This window comes from Mercenaria mercenaria, chromosome 15, assembly GCF_021730395.1.
Source record: "Mercenaria mercenaria strain notata chromosome 15, MADL_Memer_1, whole genome shotgun sequence".
In the NCBI taxonomy this organism is placed as follows: Eukaryota; Metazoa; Mollusca; class Bivalvia; order Venerida; family Veneridae; genus Mercenaria; species Mercenaria mercenaria.
The window spans coordinates 60,583,722-60,606,809 of record NC_069375.1 but is presented as its reverse complement, the minus strand read 5'-3'; the positions used below and the strand labels follow the sequence as shown (position 1 = coordinate 60,606,809).

General features: G+C 35.5%; 3 protein-coding genes across 5 annotated transcripts in view; 2 read left to right on the top strand and 1 right to left on the bottom strand.

The window, feature by feature from the left end:
• Positions 1–23,088, top strand: part of LOC128549107 (uncharacterized) — a 463,895-nt gene that overhangs the window by 99,644 nt on the left and 341,163 nt on the right. The gene's annotated exons all lie outside the window — the stretch shown is intronic.
• Positions 1–23,088, top strand: part of LOC123555994 (uncharacterized) — a 273,928-nt gene that overhangs the window by 48,165 nt on the left and 202,675 nt on the right. The window lies entirely within an intron of this gene.
• LOC123524644 (uncharacterized protein C1orf112 homolog) overlaps positions 1–23,088 on the bottom strand; it is a 90,866-nt gene that overhangs the window by 33,442 nt on the left and 34,336 nt on the right. For all 3 annotated transcript variants that reach the window (XM_053525369.1, XM_053525370.1, XM_053525368.1), the window contains exons 7-15: positions 21,235–21,321; positions 17,934–18,009; positions 17,194–17,417; positions 15,487–15,638; positions 13,820–13,968; positions 10,150–10,224; positions 3,778–3,864; positions 1,529–1,653; positions 801–883 (exon numbers count right to left, since the gene is read on the bottom strand). In XM_053525369.1, the coding sequence (XP_053381344.1) occupies positions 801–883; positions 1,529–1,653; positions 3,778–3,864; positions 10,150–10,224; positions 13,820–13,968; positions 15,487–15,638; positions 17,194–17,417; positions 17,934–18,009; positions 21,235–21,321 (1,058 nt within the window). The remainder of the gene's footprint in view (positions 1–800; positions 884–1,528; positions 1,654–3,777; positions 3,865–10,149; positions 10,225–13,819; positions 13,969–15,486; positions 15,639–17,193; positions 17,418–17,933; positions 18,010–21,234; positions 21,322–23,088) is intronic.

The window sequence follows — 23,088 nt, the reverse complement described above, 5'->3', positions numbered from 1 at the left end:
ATCAAGCTGAACACTCTCACCAATTTTCATGAAGATCCATTGAGAAATATGGCCTCTAGAGACGTCACAAGGTTTTTCTATTTTTAGACCTACTGACCTAGTTATTGACCGCATGTGATCCAGTTTCAAACTTGTCCTAGATTTCATCAAGTTGAACATTCTAATTTTCATAAAGATCCTATGAAAAATATGGCCTCTAGAGAGGTCACAAAATTTTTCTACTTTCAGACCTACTTACCTAGTTTTTGACCGCACGTGCCCCAGTTTCGAACCTGCCCTAGATATCATCAAGGTGAACATTCTGACCAACTTTCATGAAGATCCATTGAGAAATATGGCCTCTAGCCAGGTCACAAAATTTTTCTATTTTCAGACCTACTGACCTAGTTTTTGACCGCACGTGACCCAGTTTCCAACTTGACCTAGATATCATCAAGGTGAATGTTCTGACCAATTTTCATGAAGATCCATTGAGAAATGTGGCCTCTAGAGAGGTCAAAAAGTTTTTCTATTTTTAGACCTACTGACCTACTTTTGGCCGCACGTGACCCAGTTTCGAACTTGACCTAGATATCATCAAGATGAACATTCTAACCAATTTTCATAAAGATCCCATGAAAAATGTGACCTCTAGAGTGGTCACAAGCAAAAGTTTATGCACGGACGGACGCACGGACGACGGACGCTGCGCGATCACAAAAGCTCACCTTGTCACAAAGTGACAGGTGAGCTAACAATAAAACTGAATGAAGTAATGAAAATATTAATAGTAAGAGATATATATCAATGGGTAATAATACCTTGCTGTAAAGCACCATACATCTTCCGCTAGGGAAGAAACATAGACATTCACAGAGAACAGATGTTTGAGTAAGCTTTCCTCCTGAAATGTAAAAATTTACAACTATTTTAATTTAATTGTGTTATATGTAATGGTCTGTCACTTAAAGCAACTTTCCCATTCCCACGAAACATAAGCTCCGATTTCTATAAATAGGCAACATTCGACAACGTTCACTTTTGCTTTGTTTTAATTGGGTTTTATGTCACACAAACACAATTCAGGTCAGCTTTTGCTTGTGGTGGAAACCCCAAGGGGACCATCTGGACATTGTATCAGGAGTGGATAGGCACATGGGTAGAACCATCAACTGTCCATAAGCCAGATGGATGGCTTTCTTACATGAATTATACATCCAATGTGTGGTTTCAATCCAACATCTGAGAGGTGCAAGTGATTCGAAGTCAGCAATTTTAATCATTGCTCAACCAAAAACTGCCATTTGAAGGTTATCAGTTGGAACCTCAAGAAACGTCACTATTTTTTCTGTGACAACTTGAAAAAATAAACACAACGGCACTATTGTCAAGTAAGAAACACTTGACCTTTTTAAAACAAGTCAAAAAAACTTGTGAAAATTTCTTGTAACATTTAGAAAGGTATTAAATCAATCCAATACTCCATCAGAATATGGCTTTAACAATTACATTTTCTATCTGCTATGTATTAAATATACAAGTTTCTTACTAGAACACAAAAGTATTTGACTGGCAGACTTCCAACAAGACCACAAACATGAGTACAGACGTACTCATACAGAAGGACTTCTTTTGTTGTTCTGATTGTTAGCGGCATACACATCTCAATGTAACCTGCAATGTCAATGAAATCTAACATTTATCCGTAATGACAAGTTAAACAGAACAACATGGCAACAATTTCAGACCACTGTGTAAAAAAATAAGATATTACCACTTGCTGAAATCTTTTTATTACAAATAGTCTTTTTGTGTTCTGCTCCTTGATTTTCTTCTTTAATTTCTTTTTCTTGCAAATAGAACAGTTTTAGTTAGTACAAGAATCAAACTGACATACTCAAGCAGATAGTATTTCACACCTTATCAGGAAAAAACAGCAATTATTTCAAGGTCATTGCAGATCTTCTGACATGAAAAGTCAGGAAAAATGTCCAAATACAATGTATCTGATTAAATTACCCAGCCACTGTCTTTAATATACACAGCAATAATTCTAAATATCTTAGTTATGAAATTATCCAATGTTTTATAGGGACTCAGCTAAATTTTACATATTCACAGGAATAGCGGTACAACACAGAATGTAGTTACTACAAAATAAGAATTACCTCCCTTGGAATTGGTAAAGGTCAGCAAGATAAATTGGAAAACATACATGGATTCAAACAGAAAAAAGTTCTCTTTTTTTCCGTCTGTTTTACTCACTTATTACCAAAGTATCAACAGAACTACAACCAGTTAAACTACTTTTATGTGAATTTAAATGGAAAATAGGAATTCACATAGTCTCTCATAGAAAAGAATTTGACCCTGGAAGGGATCTATCAAAATGTCTTCTGTCTCAACAAGAACTGTCCGTAAACAGTGTGTTCGGCTTTTGTCAGTGCTTGACTCTGAATTAGAGCTCTGCCAGTAAAATCTTTATAAAAAAAATTTAACCAAAAAATCCTAAGTTCAGAAGGGGCAAAACACTAACATTCAAACCAAACATATGGGGATTGTTTCTCCTGGTGTAGATTTTGACAGTAAATAACTATTTTAAGTTTCAAGTCAATAACTTTTATAGTAACAGAGATATACAATGTTATAAAAAAAACTTTTAACATTCCATGTTAAAAAGGGGCACAACTGTCAAAATTCAAATCCGAGTTATGGGGATTGTTTTTCCTGGTGTAGACTTTGATAGTTATTTACAGTAAATACCTATTTTAAGTTTCAAGACAATAGCTTTGATAGTAACAGAGATATTTGACTTTATCAAAAACATTAACCAATGGGGACGTCGACGCCTTCTTGGGGCGAGTGCAATAGCTCTACTTTTCCTCCAAAAAGTCGAGCTGAAAAGGGATGAAGTTTTCTGACATAACAGTTGTTTGAATGCTATCAATTTCTATATTCATCAGGGGTCCTGAAATAAGCAGTCCGAGTTGTCAGATTCGTGGATTCCTCGGTCTGGACAAGCAGTTTTTAGAAGCTGGCTTGTCCGGGGACAAGTAAAATTTCCGTGGTAAACATTTTATGAAAACGAAACTAATCGGCGTCATCTGTGATTTCCGCATGCCTAAAGGCAATATCTAATCTATTTGTGACCATTTATGACCCTTATCAAAACAACTGACTCGAAAAATTAAGCCGCAAATTTTGGCTACTAAATTTTTTTACATAGCGCCAACCTAGCTAATCGATTTTCTGAAAATCAAAAATGAAAGTAGATAACGGGAATCCCCAGACTGGCACTCATTTTCAACTTCACAGTATAATTTTCCAATAATGATCATTAAATGTAGTAAACCAGTCCACGTGTCTATAGCAACACTCAATCACGCGTAAGATTGCAAATGGCAGCATACATTTTTCGAGATGCAGAGAACTTTGGATGTTTTTTTCACTAAAACTTTGCCATTCTAGTCACTTAGCTTGCTAGTCATAACATATTTTCAAGTGGATGTTCTAGTCACTTAGCTTGCTAGTTATCACATATTTTCAAATGGATGGTTCTAGTCACAACATAAAAACTTTATATAAGTCAAAATAGAAGTCAACAGAAGTGTATGTTTGTATTATAAGTTTATTTAGTAATGATAATGCTGATCCTTTCCTTTTTAAACTAAAAAGTACGGACAAGTTCTTCTTTGGTACGGACAAGTGGATTTGTGGGCCCAACTTGTCCGTGGACAAGTAGACTCTGAAAATATTTCAGGACCCCTGTTCATTTAACATGCTTTCCAAAATACTTACATTGAGATGTAGCCAAAAAAATTTGGTCAAATATACTCCTAGTTGCATTGTCATTCAAACTTCTCATCCAGCTCTCAAACACATCATCTGAAATAAAACAAAAAAATTGTAGAATTGATTGGAAGCCTCCTGAAATATGATTATACAAATCTAGAATTCACTGACTTGGTACATATAGTTCTGATAAATGTTGACGGGGCTTTTCATCAGGAAATTGGGAAGAGATCTTGGCCTTACAAATTATGATATATATGCGCGACAATTGTCTGTTTTGGGAAAATAATCAACCGTAAGTAAACACCCAAAGATCAATTAGATTTATCTCCCCTGTAACACAGACTTAAATCCAGGCCATGGAACATGACGGATTAGACTAGTAATGCATCACACCTGGTTCTTTGCTTTGTTAAGCTAGTGAGACAAAAAATTGATACCAGTCAAGTGTTTCCTCTGAAAATACAAATTAACAAGAGCTGTCCGTAAGACAGCCAAGCTCGACTATTCGAAATATTGTCCCAGAAGCAGGAAAATATTACCCAACAAGAGTGCAAGAATGTCACAATATATGCCCGTTGCAGCAAATTAGCAAATAGCAGCTGTTTGCAAATGGAATCTTAACTTTGTGGTTGTTTAGTAACTATTGTAATTCTTTTGTTTTTCTATGTCCACAAAAAAAAAAATCTTTACCAAGTAGAGATACCTTAAAATACACCTAAAACTTGAAAGTAACATCTATGTTGTACCACAGAAAAGTGATCTTGGTTTTTTCCTATGGTCAATTATAAAAAAAGTTACAATATAGGTTATTTATAGTAACAACTAAGGGAAGTGCATCTTAAAAAAAAAAAAAAAAAATTAATAAAAAAAAAATAATAAAAAAAATTGTAAGTCCACACAAAAATCCTTACCCTGTATGTCAACATACACCTCAACATTGGATGTAATATGCATGTTGTACAACAGAAAAGTGGTCTCGATTTTTCCCTACGACTAGTAATGAAAAATGAAAAAGTTGCAATATAAGCTATTTATTGTAACAACAAAGGGAAGTAATTCTAAAGAAGGGACCTGCGCATGACACCTCGTCTCATGATGGTGTACAATTGTGCCAATTTACATCAAAATCCCTCCATGCATGAAGAAGAAATGCTTCGGACAAAGTCATTCTTGTATCTGACCTTTAGCCTCTAAGTGTGACCTTGACCTTAGACCTAGGGACCTGGTTCTTGCACAAGACACTCCATCTCGTGGTGATGAACATTTGTGCCAAGTTATATCAAAATCCCTCCATGCATGAAGAAGAAATGCCCCGGAGAAAGTTTTCATTCTTGTATCCTTTGACCTCTAAGAGTGACCTTGACCTTAGACCTAGGGACCTGGTTCTTGCGCATGACACTCTGTCTTATAATGGTGAACAATTGTGCCAAGTTACATCAAAATCCCTTCATGCATGAAGAAGATATGCTCTGGACAGTCATTCTTGAATTTGACCTTTGATTTCTAAGTGTGACCTTGACCTTAGATCTAGGGACCTGGGTCTTGTGCATGACACTCCGTCTCATGATGGTGAACAACTGTGCCAAGTTTCATCAAAATCCCTCCATGCATGAAGAAGATATGCTCCGGACAAACTCATTCTTGAATTTGACCTTTGACCTCAACGTGTGACCTTGACCTTGGACCTAGGGACCTGGTTCTTGCGCAAGACACCCCGTCTCATGATGATCAATATAATTGCACCTTTACTAATCCTACCAGGTGCTCTGTATTACAAAAGTGGTTCTATTGTGACATTTTGATGCAAGCAAAACTGTATTATCTGCACTAATATTTACCTACTGGTACTTCATTTTATTATTGGCTTGTTAAAAGTTAATTTTTTACCATATGTAAGTTGACAGAATCATAGGAACCATGTCTTGAGGGGTAAATCAAACACAAATGAATAAATCCTAAATGATTTTGTTGTGCAAAATGGTATGATATTGTGTCTAAAACAGTTTTCATTTTCCACACAATTGTGTAATTGCAAGGGAAGTAAACTAATAGATCTCTACTTATAAGTACTAGCCCAAGGCAAGAGTTGTCATTCTTGGTGGATCACAACTTTATATTAAAAATTAAAACTTCTGTTATAGATATTAACAAAACTATCATAAACTTCACATTTGTGAAATCATTTTTGGTTATTTCAAGGACTTGGAAATCAATTTCTTGACTTTATTTAATGTAATACTATCACTGAAAAGTTTAGGGTCTATCTCTGCATGATGGTGAACAACTGTGCCAAGTTTCATCAAAATCCCTCCATGCATGAAGAAGATATGCTCCGTACAAAGTCTGTGGACGCCGCCTGCCCGCCCGCCCATCCGCCTGCCAGGGGCATTCCCATAATTTTTCAAATGGGCATATAAAAAGGTTAAATATCAAAAGAGTTTTAAGTTCAAAAGGGGACATAATTTGACCAAATTGCATATCAGAGTTATGAGACTTGCTGCCATCAACTAGTTTTATAACCCCCAAAGCACATGTGAAGTTTCAATTCAATATCTGCATTAGTTTTAGAGATAGTAACTTGCATGTAAAACTTTAACCATCATTTTCTAAGTCCAAAAGGGGGCATAATTTGCTCAAAATACATGTCAAAGTTATGGGACTTGGTGTTATCAACTATTTTGCGTGTTGCCATCTGGTAGGTTTTCTAACAAGTGGGCCAAGATGGCCCTAGGTCACTCACCTGAGAAACACATAATAACACACCATAACAGTGTAAACATGTTTGACCTAGTGATTTCATGGAAAACTAGAGCTATCACTAAAGGTGATGAATGTACCCCCCACATGCACTGACACAGTACATTGCAATTAGACGCACACAAGACTGCATAATTATGTGGACTGTATGTATATAGACTGTATGTATACAGTATAGTAACAAAAAACAAAGTCATATAACTATGCAGAATATTTATCTAAAAGAATGTAACATGCACCATGCACAACTAGGGTTGGTACTGATCACTTGTGTGAAGTTTCATTAAATTGTGTGTAAGGGTTTGGTAGATTAGGCACGCACAAGATTGCATATGCAGACTGTATGTACATAGTATGTTAACAAGAAACAAAGTCCCATAACTCTGCATTTTTTGTCGCTGAAAGAACCTAACATGCCCCATGCACAACTACTGTTGTTACTGATCACTTGTGTGAAGTTTCATTAAATTGTGTCAAGGGGATAAGGAGAGATGGTGCGCACAAGATTGTGTCTATGTATATAGTATAGTAACAAAAAAACAAAGTCCCATAACTCTGCAAATTTTTTTTTCTGAAAGAACCTAACATGCCCCATGCACAACTACTGTTGGTACTGATCACTTGTGTGAAGTTTCATTAAATTGTGTCAAGGGGATGAGGAGAGATGGTGCGCAGAAGACTGTGTCTATGTATATAGTATAGTAACAAAAAAACAAAGTCCCATAACTCTGCAAATTTTTTTTCTAAAAGAACCTAACATGCCCCATGCACAACTACTGTTGGTACTGATCACTTGTGTGAAGTTTCATTAAATTGTGTCAAGGGGATGAGGAGAGATGGTGCGCACAAGATTGTGTCTATGTATATAGTATAGTAACAAAAAAACAAAGTCCCATAACTCTGCAAATTTTTTTTCTAAAAGAACCTAACATGCCCCATGCACAACTACTGTTGGTACTGATCACTTGTGTGAAGTTTCATTAAATTCTGTCAAGGGGATAAGGAGAGATGGTGCGCACAAGACTGCGTCTACGGACAGACGGACAGACAGACAGCCAGACAACCTGAAACCAGTATACCCCCCCTTACAACTTTGTTGTCGGGGGGTACAAAAATATTCTGACCTATTATCATTAAAATTGGAGCAAAAATCTATGGTATAAGTAAGTATTTTCTTTGATTTGACCCAGTGACCTAGTTTTTGACCCCAGATGACCCATATTCGAACTTGACCTAGATTTTATCAAGGCTATCATTCTGACCAAATTTCATGAAGATCAGTTGAAAAATACAGCCTCCATCGCATACACAAGGTTTTTCTTTGATTTTACCTAGTTTTTGACCCCAGACTACCCATATTCGACCTTGACCTAAATTTTAACAAGGCAACCATTCTGACCAGATTTTATGAAAATCCAGCCCCTACTGCATACACAAGGTTTATCCTTGATTTCACCTAGTGACCTAGTTTTTAAACCCAGATGACCCATATTCGAACCGGACCTAGATTTCATCAAGGCTTTCATGTTGACAAAATTTCATGAAGATCAGTTGAAAAAATTTAGCCTCTATCGCATACACAAGGTTTTTCCTTGATTTCACCTAGTGGCCTAGTTTTTATACCCAGATGACCCATATTCGAATTTGACCTAGATTTCATCAAGGCAATCATTCTGACCAAATTTCATGAAGATCAATTGAAAGATACAGCCTCTATTGCATACAGAAGGGTTTTCTTTGATTTGACCTAGTGACCTACTTTTTGACCCAAGATTACCCATAATCAAACTTAACCTAGATTTTAGCAAGGGGGTGATCAAGGTAAGGGGGTGACCAGGTGTGGGTACACAACTTCACATGATGTTTACAATAAATGTTCATGGAAAAGAATGAAAGAAATTTAATGAAATTCTACCAAATGGTAAGTTTGTTATGTACAAATATGTGGAATTTTATACAATTAAAGGGCAATAACTTTTAATTTACAAAATAAATCTGAACAAAATTGTGAGTACACAACCACATTATGGTGATTTAAAGTCTGTATAAGTTTCATAGTTCTAGGTCAAATATATCAAAAGTTATGATGCAGAAATTGCTATATTCATAGTACCCTACATAGTTAACACTAGAAATTTCTAAGGGCCATAACTCTGGTGTTACTAGGGCAATCTATCTGAAACTTGGCGGGCCGCAAAAACTCACAGTGGTGAACATATACATGAAGTTTTATATAAATATTCCCAACCATTTCCTAGATATGGCGGACGGACGGGCAGGCGGTGTCCACAGACTTTGTACCGAAAGACGGATGGACATTGCCAAAACTATATCCATCCGACTATCGTCAGGGGATAAAAATACAGCCTCTATCGCATACACAAGGTTTTTCGTTGATTTGACCTAGTGACCTTGTTTTTGACCCCAAATGACCCATTTTCAAAGTCTGCCTACAGGGCTTTTTCAACCTGTCTCACAGGGCCGATATTCGGCCCCATTCCCAATGCCAAATATGCTCCATTTTTCCCAATCTGGAGCAAATAATTCCCAATCCAAAGAAAGATTTCTCAACTGAAATCATTTTATTTTTGTTATTCAAAGATATTTCTTGCATAGTAAGTTTTGTTTGCCAAGAAAATCAAACAAAATGTTGGAAAAACTAACTCGTTTCTATTTTTAGTAACATGACGTGACATTGGCGTCTGCAACCTTGGCAAAAATTGAATACAAGATTTTGCTTAATAAATGTATGATTTGTATGCAAAAAACTCTCAAAATGCAAGAAAAGATCAATATTAATTAAACAAAGTACCCAAAACATGTTGACAGATAGTTCTTATACCATTAAAATCAATTGTCACATATTTTCGCGACCCAGTTTTTCACGCGAACATACACCCACTTTGCCACTCTACTTTTTGGAAAATTCAGTTATGACTGTGGTGAAAACAAACTGTAAACAAAAGTTTTAAAGATGACAAATGAAGATGTTACTGTATTTTTTGTCAATATTGGAAAACAATTCTAAAAAAAAAAAAAAAAAAAAATTCCCAAAATTTCTCAAGGGGACACTTTATATTAATTTTGTAATTCATCTGAATGTCTTCAGGTAAAACTTGATAATTATATGTTAAGAATCATCTGATTGTTTTGATACATTTTCCCAATTTTGACAATTTACCGCGTTAAAAATTCCCAATTTGACCAGGGGCCTTTTTCCCAAAAAACCCTGAAAAAGCCCTGTGCCTAGATTTTATCAAGGTAATCATTCTGACCAAATTTCATGAAGATCAGTTGAAAAATACAGCCTCTATCGCATACACAATGTTTTTCTTTGATTTGACTTAGCGACCTAGTTTTTTAACCCAGATGACCCATTTTCGAACTCGGCCTAGATTTCATCAAGGTAATCATTCTGACCAAATTTCATGAACATCAGTTGAAAAATACAGCCTCTGTCGCATCCACGAGCTAAATGTTGACAGATGACAGACACACAACAGACGCCGAGCGATCAGAAAAACTCACAAAAGGTCATGAGCTAAAGAAAAGAGAAAACCTTGGTCCCTATGGTAGGACAAGTACTTTGAATTAACCAATTTTTCATATTTTCCAAACCTGTTTGTTTAGGTAGACAATCTGCAATCTTCAGCAGGAGCTCTAACCAAGCAAGTCTGTCTTCTGGTTTACACTCTGAAAAATGAATCACCTAGACTTAAATAACAAGAATATCAATCATGTATACAGTCAAACATGTATTCAGTAGCTGGCCAAGGCAGTGACACAATCTGGCTGTTGAAGCCAGGTGGCTGCTTTCAACAAGTTAAAATTAAAACACAAAGGCAATTTGGTAAGTTTGCTGACTGGCTACTTAGGGCAAGTGGCTGCTAAAAACAGGTGTCTGACAAGGCAGTTTCCACTGTACAGCCCATTCTGCTAGGTCTTAAGGTGGAATGCGCCCCAAATTTTTTTGCCGAATATTGTCCTGAAATTTATACTGTACAAAATTCAGGATATATGCGATTGAGTTCCGGTTTTACTTTTTCGCCATATGGTTCGTGTTTTTTGCTATTGTGTCACAAACATGGCCCCTGACGTCACTTTTCCTGCAACACCGAGTTCCGAGTGTTTTCGGCATTCTTCCTTTCCCGCGCTCTGAATATCATATAAATGAAAAATACAAAATAATGTTCATTTTGCAAACAGAAAATACTACTCAATGGTATAAAATTCAGTGAAATGAAATTGACGCTTAGGACGTCAGAGACGATTTTTTGACGTCAAAATGGAAAAAATCACATCAAGTTTTGCTAAATATTTTGCCTTAAAATTCAATTTATAAAAAATCGGCTCGATAAAAAAACGCATAATTTTGGTATGTTGTTTCGCAATGTGTGTACGTCTAGTAGACACATAAATACTTAGGGGTCACCGACTTTAATTTTTTGCAATATAACATAACTTTACCCTCACCCCCACATGGTCTGTGGCTATATGACGTTAGAGTAAAAAGGAATGTGTTTCAACTTACACAACTCACGTTCGTGTTAAAAACGAGATGTATTTATTATAAGAAATGTTCACGATATATTCGATCTCAACTTCAGATGCCATGTACTTGTGAAAGGAAACACCTTTGACAAAATGTATATCTTATACAATTGTCCGTAAGTATTTGACCTGACACTCATCAATCTTCGCTAATATTTTCGGACGTTTTCGTTCCTTTACACAATATTGTATCATGAAAAGATCTAAAATTATACAAATAACCTTTATAGTTAACCGTCTGACTTCCACGCAGGTTACCACGGGTATGAAATTACCGCAGACCATTTCTTAAATTCAATATAATGAAGTGTTACCGTATTTGCTTTTATTCTTACAATATCTTTTGCGAAGATTTTCACGAATTCTAATTGATTTCTCTTATAGTTTCTATTTTCGGGAGTAATTTGTCTTTTTATCTTAGATACTTTTAAAGATTTTACTCGACACTTACTACAAAATATCTTGAATACAAGTATATTTCTTTCAATAAATGAACCATAAAAAAGAAATAGATAAGTGTATTAATTTTCGTCCTGTAAAATTTGGAGATAAAATTTGAAAAAAAAGATGTTAGACTGAGGACTACAACCCACAACTCCGAGATTGATGGCTAATCGTTTTGTCCCCGCAGCTACTTGCACATGCGATATTTTTTAAATCCTATAAAGAATAGTTACGCTGTAGTTATTTCTCTATTGAGGGCCAGGTCAATACTTATGGACAATATATCCACTTTTATCATCCATTTGTTATTCCTATTGATGGTTTCAAAATGAAGATTCAAAGCTTGAAGAAAAGATGTTACTTATCTTCTCAGTCTAAGGCAAAATGCTAACTTTGCTTTGTAAAAAAGCTAGTATGCGGTCAGTTGATGTTTTAATTTCGTGAAAATAGGTACTTAAACATGTTTTAAACATTTAGAATTTTTGTTCTTATGTAATTTTATGACATGAGGGTTTGCCTGATTTTACCAGAAATATTCATCGACGCATGTCGGGCTGTTGCTCCAATTCACATGTATTATCAGCACGAAAACAGTATACCAGATGCTATATCTGATATGAAATTACTATTTTTTACATGGATTAATTTACTGTAAATCATGAAACAAATTCTACCAATTTAGACACCTATCTCCACGAGATTACGAGTTGAGAGAAGAGTCTGTTCTATACGCATAATGCTGAGCAACTGGTATCACTTTTTTATATCCTTGGTAAACGACTAGCGATCAAAGCCCCGACCTTCCGCACGAGAGAGACAAAGAGACAAAGACAGTGAAGTCATAGTAAGGCAGAGTAGCTGGTCCAGCGAACAGACTTTATCCTAAAAAAAGATCTTCAAATGACTATAAAGTATTGCAGCTGGTCAGACGCAGAGAATTTATTCTTGAGACGGTGTCTTTTTATTACAATCAAGCACAAATGCTGGTCCAATGTAAATAATTTATTTCTTGGCGGGAACCTTCTGATCAAGTGCAGTTACAAGTTCTTTATAATGAATGCTTGAAAATATTTCATAAAACCCTCACAAGTTGCAGCTTTCAGATTTGAGAAGTACGGAAAAAGTAAAAGCCATTTCTGTTTCTCCGGATGCCCTGGATATAGATGTAGAAACTGTAGTTTCGTGTTCACAATCTGAACACTTAAATCTAAATAATTATAAGTCATTTCAAGGAATCAACACACATAATACATGTTGATTAACCAATGATCAAAAGTCTTTTTCGATAATATCCTTAGATGCGAAATGCCATTTACATAATTTACACCCTGTATCAAATATCTCATTAAGATATTTCAGCTCCGTAATCACTTGAATGTTATTACATGTTTAAAAAAATCGACTTTTTTAGCAAATCTCACCATATGTCTCTCAATACTTTCATGTCAATTTATTTCATCAATTCATTCCGAATTTACCGTTAATACATGCAGCTTCGCATATTCTTTAGATTATTCTGTTAAAAAATGACGATTAAACGTGTCATGTCTTAATGGGGTAGGGGTAAAATATCGTCAAGTATTGAAAAATTAAAGTCGGTGACCCCTAAGTATTTGTGTGTCTATTAGACGTACATACACCGCGAAACAACATACCAAAATTTTACGGTTTTTTATCGAGTCGATTTTTTATAAACTCGATTTTAAGGCAAAATTTGTAACAAAACTTGATGTGATTTTTTCCATTCTCACGTCACAATATCGCCTCTGACGTCCTAGGCGTAAATCTTAATTCGCTGGATTTTATACCATTAAGTAGCGATTTCTGAATGCAAAATGACAAATATTTTGTATTTTTCATTGATATGACATTCAGAGCGCGGAAAAGGAAAAATACCGAAAGAACCCGGAACTGGGTGTTGCACGAAAAGTGACGTTAGGGGCCATGTTTGTGACACAATAGCAAAAAACACGATAAATATGGCGACAAAGTAAAACCGGAGCTCAATCGCATATATGTTGAATTTTATACAGTATAAATTTCAGGACGAAATTCGGCAAAAAAAATTGGGGCGCATTCCACCTTAAGATAGCGCACAAGGATCATACATGTGAATCATGAAGGTAAGAACTTTTCCTGACAAAAGTCACACAAGTCAAAGTAGTTCTGTTCTGACCAATGGCTCCATCAAAACCAACAAACAGCTTATTCTTTGATGACTGTATATATGAAACATAAAAACATTCACAATATTTCATCTCTATAGACAAAAGCAAAATAAAGATATACAAACCACTATCCTGGGTTAATATAAAGGTCACAAAGGTCCTGTTCTGAACAAGCAAGTTAACCAAAGGCTCTATACCATTCACAAGATGACGTCTGATTTCATCTATACTCGCTACAGCAATATTAACAACAGTAATACCAGGTGGTAAACTCCTGAAATGTATTTCAACATACTGATTTGTACTATCAGTATAATATATATTTATATAAATAATATAAAGTTTTTGTTATATACCCTGCATACTAATTTGGCTAATTATCCCCTTATTGATTTGTTTAGCATGTCCCGTTGAGTTTTAAATGTTTAAGTATTTTATTCAGTCACCCAACATGAACTCCATCCTTTTCTTTAATGAAGAGTATGAAATAAAGTATAAACACCAGTAAAAAATTGAAAAGAATACAGGGTTAACAAGAGCTGTCAGTGGACAGCGCGCTTGACTATTCTCAGTGCTTGATAGTATAATATAAGCAATGAGTAAAACTTTTAACATTACTATAAGCATATTCTAAGTTGAAAAGGGGCCATAATTCAGTCAAAATGCTTGATAGAGTTGCCTCCTCCTTTTTACAGACTGGGGTCATGATGGTAAACAAGTATGCAAAATATGAAAGCAATATCTCAATGGACTTTGAAAATATTTGGGGTGGTACGCAAACTTTAACATTTATTCTAAGTCGAAAAGGGGCCATAATTCAGTCAAAATGCTCGATAGAGTTGCCTCCTCCTTTTAACAGACTGGGGTCATGATGGTAAACAAGGATGCAAAATATGAAAGCAATATCTCAATGGACTTTGAAAATATTTGGGGTGGTACGCAAACTTTAACATTTATTCTAAGTCGAAAAGGGGCCAAAATTCAGTCAAAATGCTTGATAGAGTTGCCTCCTCCTTTTTACAGACTGGGGTTATGATGGTAAACAAGTATGCAAAATATGAAAGCAATACCTCAATGGACTTTGAAAATATTTGGGGTAGTACGCAAACTTTAACATTTATTCTAAGTCGAAAAGGGGCCATAATTCAGTCAAAATGCTTGATAGAGTTGCCTCCTCTTTTTTATAGACTGGGGTCATGATGGTAAACAAGTATGCAAAATATGAAAGCAATATCTCAATGGACTTTGAAAATATTTGGGGTGGTACGCAAACTTTAACATTTGTGTGACGCTCACGCTAACGCTCATGCTCACGCCGACGCCGGGGCGAGTAGGATAGCTCCCCTATTCTTCGAATAGTCGAGCTAAAAATGGTAAATTTGGATAGGTCTTCAGATTTATGATACTCTGTTAAGATTTTTCCTGATGGGTTTTACATCATACTGACACAATTACAGGTCAAATGGTAACTTTCCAGGTTAACCACCCTCTAGGCATAATTTCCGCACACTGAAGTCACCTGGGTTGAACCTTCAACATTCTGTAAGCCAGCTAGTTGGCTTCCGCAGATAAAGAAAATTCTACTTTCCCCCAAAAAAAGGTTTTGAACTACGGCAGTGACAGGCAAGTGATTTGAAGTCGGTGACCATAACCACTTGGCCACATAGGCCCAAAAACAGTTAGGTATAAAAGCTAAATTTGTGATTCTAAACATGCTTAAGCATTTACCTGATTAATAATAGTTGCTTCAATTTGAAAAACTACAAATACTTGGTTAATGTGTGCAACTCACCTAAATATAGCTATGATCATGTCATAAGCCGATTTCACACAGTCACTCACAGTGTCTATAAAACTGTCCAACAATGAAATTATAACCCTCAGCTGGTAGCCAAGCACTTTCAGGGACTTCTGAAAGGCTGCACTGTCTCCCTGGGATAAACTCTGAAATTAATGAAACCAGTCTGCAAAGATACATGAACACTGACATATTTCCATCAAAATAATCCAATTTCAGCCTAATTTCTCTCCCTAAATCTATATTTATAAATATTTGTTTTTAAAGTTCGATATAGTAAGATAATTAGTGGTTTGACACTAAAACAAGAGCTGTCGGAGGACAGCAACGCTCGACTATTCAACAGCCTTGTCAGTTGAATGAATACAAAAGTTGAAAAAGGGGCATAATTTTGTAAAATGCAAAGTAGAAGTGTTGAACCTCTGTACTGCATGTCATATCATGACAGTGAACAAGTGTGTGAAATTTCAATCCTTTCCAATTTGTGGATACTGAGCTACCAGCTTACATACAAAAACTTAACCAAAAACTGTTAAGTCGAAAAAGGGGCATAATTTTGTAAAAATGCAAAGTAGAGTTATGGGACCTTCACAGTGCATGTTAGATCATGACAGTGAACAAGTGTGTGAAGTTTCAATCCATTCCAATTAGTGGATACTGAGATATCAGATTACATACAAAAATTTAACCAAAAACTGCTAAGTCGAAAAAGGGGCATAATTTTGAAAAAAAAAGAGTAGAGTTATGGGACTTGCTTAGTGCATGTCAGATCATGACAGTGAACAAGTGTGTGAAGTTTCAATCCATTCCCATTAGTAAGTACTGAGATACCAGCTTACATACAAAATCTTAACCAAAAATTTCTAAGTCGAAAAAGGGGCATAATTTTGTAAAAAAGCAAAATAGAGTTATGGAACCTGTGCAATGTAGGTCAGTTTATCACAGTGAATAAGTGTGTGAAGTTTCAATCCATTCCCATAAGTGGTTACTGAGATACCAGCTTACATACAAAACCTTAACCAAAAATTTCTAAGTCGAAAAAGGGGCATAATTTTGTAAAAAAGCAAAATAGAGTTATGGAACCTGTGCAGTGTAAGTCAGTTTATCACAGTGAATAAGTGTGTGAAGTTTCAATCCATTCCTACAAGTGGTTACTGAGATACCAGCTTACATACAAAACCTTAACCAAATTGGGACGCGAACGCCAGCGCAGACGCGGACGCCGACGCATGGGCGAGTCCAATAGCTCCACTATTCTATGAATAGTCAAGCTAAAAAATGAGGAATTCAGATAAAAGTCTTTACTGTGATTCGGTTTACACAACCGGCTTTTTTCCAACTTATCACCTTGAATTAGTTGTTTTTTGTTGATAACAACTAAACTTGAAACCAAGGGAAAAATCTAAAATGTCTTTGTACTTAACACTAATTTTGTGAAAGTCTAAATTTTGAACTCAGTAGTGCAATGTCTTCAACTATATACTGTGAGAAAATGCATCTATTGCCTTAGATCTAACGTATTGTCTGAAACGGGTATTTTTCACTAGAACAAAACTGACATGATTTTAATTTAATTTTGAGATAAATTTTGGGGTAACATAACCATGACATGAAAATCAGTCCCTTAAAAGTAATATTTTTATGGCATTCACAAACTTTCTTCACTTTATGATATGTAAAATAGAACAGGCAGATTCTCACCAGTTCTTGTTTGTCCTCACATGGTGGTGCCAGCTGCAACAAATACATGTAACCTTTGTTGATCTCCGTGCACAGGTAGGTCACCATGATATCTACATCTAGCCCATCCTTCAACTGGTTCTTGTGTCGTCCTGACAACCGGGATACAGCCTTCCACAGACTGACGACCAATTTCACGTCCAAACTGGACACAATCTGACATATCTCAAATAATCCCTGACACACTGGAATAATTATATACAGCAATGAATAGCTATTTATCAATACTGTGCAAGTACTTTACTACCGTAGTCCGAATGTTTGCACTTCCGCAGGAACTGCCATCTTTGATAATAAATGATATTAGGGTTTACAAGTTTAAAGGAATTGTTTATCATTTAAGATTAGACATTAAAGTTTTCTGAACGATTTTTGGTTTTTATATTTTAGGTAATAAATATATCACTTTCCAATTACTGCAATAATTTACACAATGATTCTCTAGCGACTGCTTTAAAGAACCACCAGTCCTATCTTCCATAACCCAGCTGGATGGCTTCCTCACATGAAGAATTCAACGCCCCAATCAGCAACCTTAACCACTTGATCAGAGGTCCTATCATTTTGAATTTGACATGAAAAGTTGTTAAACCAAAAACTGTAGTCATTACTAAAAACTACTACAGTTCACTTTTTTTATATAAATTTTTCCTGTATCTGGTTACCAACAAACCATGTATGTAACTCCTTTTTATACGTACCATAGCAAAGATCCTCTATGTCCTGCTGGGAGACACTGCTGTTGATCACAATGCTGTCCAGTAACCCTAGCAATGCCTGCACATTAAAACAAAAGCGTATGTCAGCTGATGCTGATAATGTTTACCAACATTCACTTCAATTAGACAGAACCTGTATGAGAAGTCAAGTACACAATATTCTGATGTAGTTGTGGCAGTTTCCCACTGTTGGACTTTGAAATACTACAAAGTCCAGGGAGAGTGGGAACTGCCACAATGTACACCTGCCACATCAAATTCTTTTTTGCTTTTAAAATAATCTCCTTATCGAGTAAACAAGCTGTCAATTTTCTCAATTTCAAAACTTATTCAAGGGCTATAACTCAAAGTGTGGTAAATACTATCTAGCTATTTATCAAACTTGATGGAGATAATCTTAACTAACTTCCAAAACTCCAATATTATATAAAAACAAAACAGGAATATTGGGGGTGGGGGGAGGGGGGGAAAGTAGGGAAATTTGATGAATTCTCCTTTGACTTTTCCTTTTTTCTAGGAATTTTAGCCAAACTGAAAAAAGGAGGAAAGTTTAGGAAATTTAGGGACGCTAGACAGTCCGTCGAGTTAGCGATAAACTTGTTCATGGCAAAGACATCTTACTGAAGCTGCCAAGTTGTCTGTAATTACAAACTGATCTCTAATGCAAAGTTTTAGTATAATAAGTGACTTTGATAATCACAAAGCAAATGAACATAGACCTAGTTTATTTGCACTTTCCAGCATTTAACGGTTATGGCTCCTCCTACCATTACTTCAGACATAATAATGCATACCTTGGTAGAACCAACGAGCTGCCACATTCTAAGCTAGGTTTTAAACTCAACATGTCAACATGATGAGAAGGCAAGCTATTCAAAGAAGGAAATTCAAACCAGCTGACCAAAAGGTCACTGCAGTCCTTGCGTTACCTTGAACAGTCAGGGGTGTAACTGTTTCAAGTTATCACAGTTAATAACCCATTTGAGTTATTGGGTTTACTTTCATAACTTGTTTCAGTTATCAGAAAATATTACAAAGCCCTCCTGTGTCAATTCCTCATTGTGAATGTGACTAATGCAATATCATTTCCTGAATCCTTGGCCTTTTATCTTTCCAGCTATGCAGTAAATTTTTTTACGCAAGGCTGATTAAGTCTTATGCAAATGGTTTTAATGCTATAAAACTCTTAACATCCCATTATGTTCATCAGGTCATGATCAGACTAAAAGAGAATTTGATTAACCACAGTTTGCTACTAATTACAATTTAAAGGTCACTTTGTGAGAACAGCAAAAAGGCTTTCTTTGATTAACTTACCTGGGTTATCTATATTTTATAACTAATACAGGTTATAAAATTCTTGAATAAGTAACTGAAATAGGTTACATAACTTAAAACAGTTACACCCCTGGCTCTTGAAACCTCAAAATCATGAAAATGTATACTACTATTTTCCCTCGCAAGACTTCACTTCTATGGAAGGACAAATGATTTAATGTTTATGTTAGGTCTTTAAAGGCACTGACCTCCAGATTTTGGCTTAATATGATCTTTCTTCAAAACTGGAAGATTGGCCATATTATGAACATTTTGAACTTCAAATCAAAGCCGCCGCGTCAATACAAAATTTCCTGCTTCTTGACCAACCCACTACAGAGAAATATGTGCTTATCTTTCATTAAATATAAAGTTTAATAATTAAAGCTGTTGAATTTCACTACCCTGTTACAAACGCTTTTCAATTTTAAATGGAACAAGAGTGGCAGACTGTCACAAAATAAGCCAGTCATCGAACTTGGCCTAATTCAAGGGCTATAATCCAAGAGTGCCTGGGGCGCTTTGGCTGGTTATCGAACTTGGCTGAGATATTATGCCTACAAACATTGTCAGCAAGTTTGGTGAAGATCAGATGAAAACTGTTCGACTCAGAGAGCGGAGAAAGCTAAATTCACAGATTTCGAGGAATTCAAAGGTCATAATTCAACAGTGCCTGGGAAGATTAGGCTGGTTATCGAACTTGGAAGAGATATTATGCCCACAAACATTATATGCAAATTAGTGGAACATCGGATGAAAATTGTTTGACTTAGAGAAAGGACAAGGTTAAAAAAGCAGTTTTTCGAGTAATTCAAGGGGCATGATCCAACAGTGCCTGAACCGATTTTTCTGGTAATTGAACTTGGCCGAGATATTATGCCCATAAACATTGTCAGCAAGTCTGGTGAAGATCCGATGAAAACTCTTTGACTTGGAGGGCAGACAAGGCTAAATTTGCAGTTTTTTAGTAATTCAAGGGCCATAACTCAAGAGTGTCTGGGGTGATTTTGTTGGTTATCGAACTTGGCTGAGGTTTTAAGCCCACAAGCATTGTCACTTAAAGTTTGGTGATAATCAGATGAAAACTGTTTTACACAGAGAGCAGAAATGCTTTTTGATGCTGACCACCAGCACCCCGCTACAAGTGACCACATAATACGCCTCGCTCAGAGACGGCATAAAAAAATTAGTAACAGGAGCTGTAACAGGAGACAGCTCGGGAGACAGCTCGCTAGACTACTTCGATGCTGGATAGTGAAACTAGGCATATCTGAGGCAGCTGGAGCTGTCACTGGAGTGTTTAATGACTCCAATGGTGGATGAAGATATTGCACAATAGCTTGAATCTGTGTCAAAAATATTAAGTTATAAGAAGTTATAAGAGATATAAAGATAAAGTATATCAAAACACTAAACGAGTATAATTTTAAGCAAAAAGGGGGCATAATTCATAAAATATTGGTGCAAGAGTTATACATCATATATCATATGATGTGGGACAACTACTTCAAGTTTGAATCAAATCCATTTAGTAATTATTAAGATATAGTGAAAATGCATCAAAATTAACCTTAAATTCTAAGTAAAAGGGAGCATAATTTATGAAAAATTTGTACCAGAATTATGCACCTTGTGTCATATGATGTGGGTGAAAGATGGAAGAACTATTTTAAGTTTGAATTAAATTTCAAAAACTTTTTTTGTTGTCGTACAATCTAGAGGTCAATGCCTTTAACCCTTACCCTGCTGAATTTCTATAATGAACTTGTCCATTTTTCAATTTGGACAGTACCATTAACTGTTAAAAGGGATGCTTACCAAAAATATACTGATTGAATGGAGAACAGTGCTGATCATCATCTGACTGCATGGATGTGCAGGCTGATCATGATCTACACTGGTCGCAAAGACAATAAATCATGTTCAGCATGATAAGGGTTAATTTATAAAACACCAAAAATTTTACCAGTTGTAGAGCGTGTGCCTTCTTGAACAGCACAGAGAGTGGTTCTGTTACACCAGCCAGAGCATCCCCGTATATCTCACTACTGTCCTGAAAAACATTGATTTTAAAAACATCAAATTGTAATACATGTTGAATGAAAAGGATCATCAACCATTTGACCTCAACTGCCATGCACTTAGGGCCTGGGTCAAATGTAATGTGTATACAAGCAATTTCAGTAAATATATCCCCTGCTTAAAAAAGCTATTTTGTTAATGAGGGAAGTATATTCTGAAAGATATTCAATTTCCAGATGTACACAAGTTATATACAAAAAGGCCATGCAAAAGTTTGCTGGTTCCTATTACCTTATGGCCTAGTAAAATGCTGTCTACTTATAAAATTGAGTTGCACCATGAGAAAACCAACATAGTGCATCTGCGACCAGCATGGATCAAGACAAGTCTGCGCATCTGCGCACCCTGGTTAGGATCCATTCTGTTTGCTTAAATCAAAGCCTACTGCAATTAGAGAAACCGTTAGTGAACAGCATAGATCCTGACCTGACTAAGCGGATGCGCAGGCTGGTTTGGATCTGTTCTGGTTGCAAATGCACTATGTTGGTTTTCTCACGGTGTGGCTCAAATCACCACTACTGCTGCACATGACAGCAAAAAGTAACAAAATATCATCTAATTTTCTTTCAAATAATTTTCATTTACATGTATTCTATTTATTTTTTTAATTTATTATTTCCACAAATTCTGACAGAATATCTTTCACAGAGTTATGGTAGAAATTCTTTTTTTTTTTTGTTATTTTTTGTGAAATATATGAAATCAATGCTACAATGTAGATTACTCTAAATTTGTCATATTCAACAAAAGATCACTTTTAAAGTGTAGACCATCCTTTAATTAGCTTGGCTGATCACTCATTTGATAAAACAAGCATTTATTATCTATTTGTATTTTATTATTGTTTAACTATATAAACAATAAAAGATAAAACATGGAAGGGGAGAACAACATGTCAAACATCAGGGTGGTTATAGACGATTTCAACAATGATTGATGGAAATTATGTGTATACAAGCTAACAAAATATTATGCGTAATGCAGAAAAGGCCTGGAAAAACATCTGTGTTTTAAAGTTCCGCTTGGCTCCAACAAGTTGTTTTCCCCCATGAATTTCTTATTAGACGTCTGAAGTGAATTTTAAGATACTATAGTTCATTCACTTTTTTACAACACTTTTACTTATTAAAAAAAAATATTTTCTACTTCTTTTTTTATTTTATTTTTGTTTGTTTGTTCGGGGGGTCAATTAAACATAAGCATAGGTTATTTTTTAATGGCCTTATTCAAAGCAGCATACCCAAGGGAGATCACTTGAGCGGGTTTAAGGTAAACTTGAATATTTTGATACCTGATATTTCTCATTTTATGATAATATCTTTTTACATATTAAGGATTGTGTTCTATATCATTTACATCTTTTTTTAATGGCTTGTAGTAACTGTACATCATTTTCATCATTTCTACAATTTTAATTAATTCATAAAATTAAACATTTTGTTACTTTATCTTAAACCATACATAAACTTTAAAAAAAGCTTCCATCAATTTAATCAATAAAAATCATACTTTTCATACTGCTTAAATAAAAGTAAGAATATCTAAAAATAAACCCGCTAATCTGTAAAGAGATCCTATCAGCAAAGATTAGAGTATTTGTTTAAAATTTAATGTTAGAACGAATAATCAACCTGTCCTATACACTACAACAGGATTTACTGGCCTTGAACAGGGAAAATCTATACCAACGTCTTTACTGTATAGCATATTTACTGTAATGCTCTATTTCACTACACAT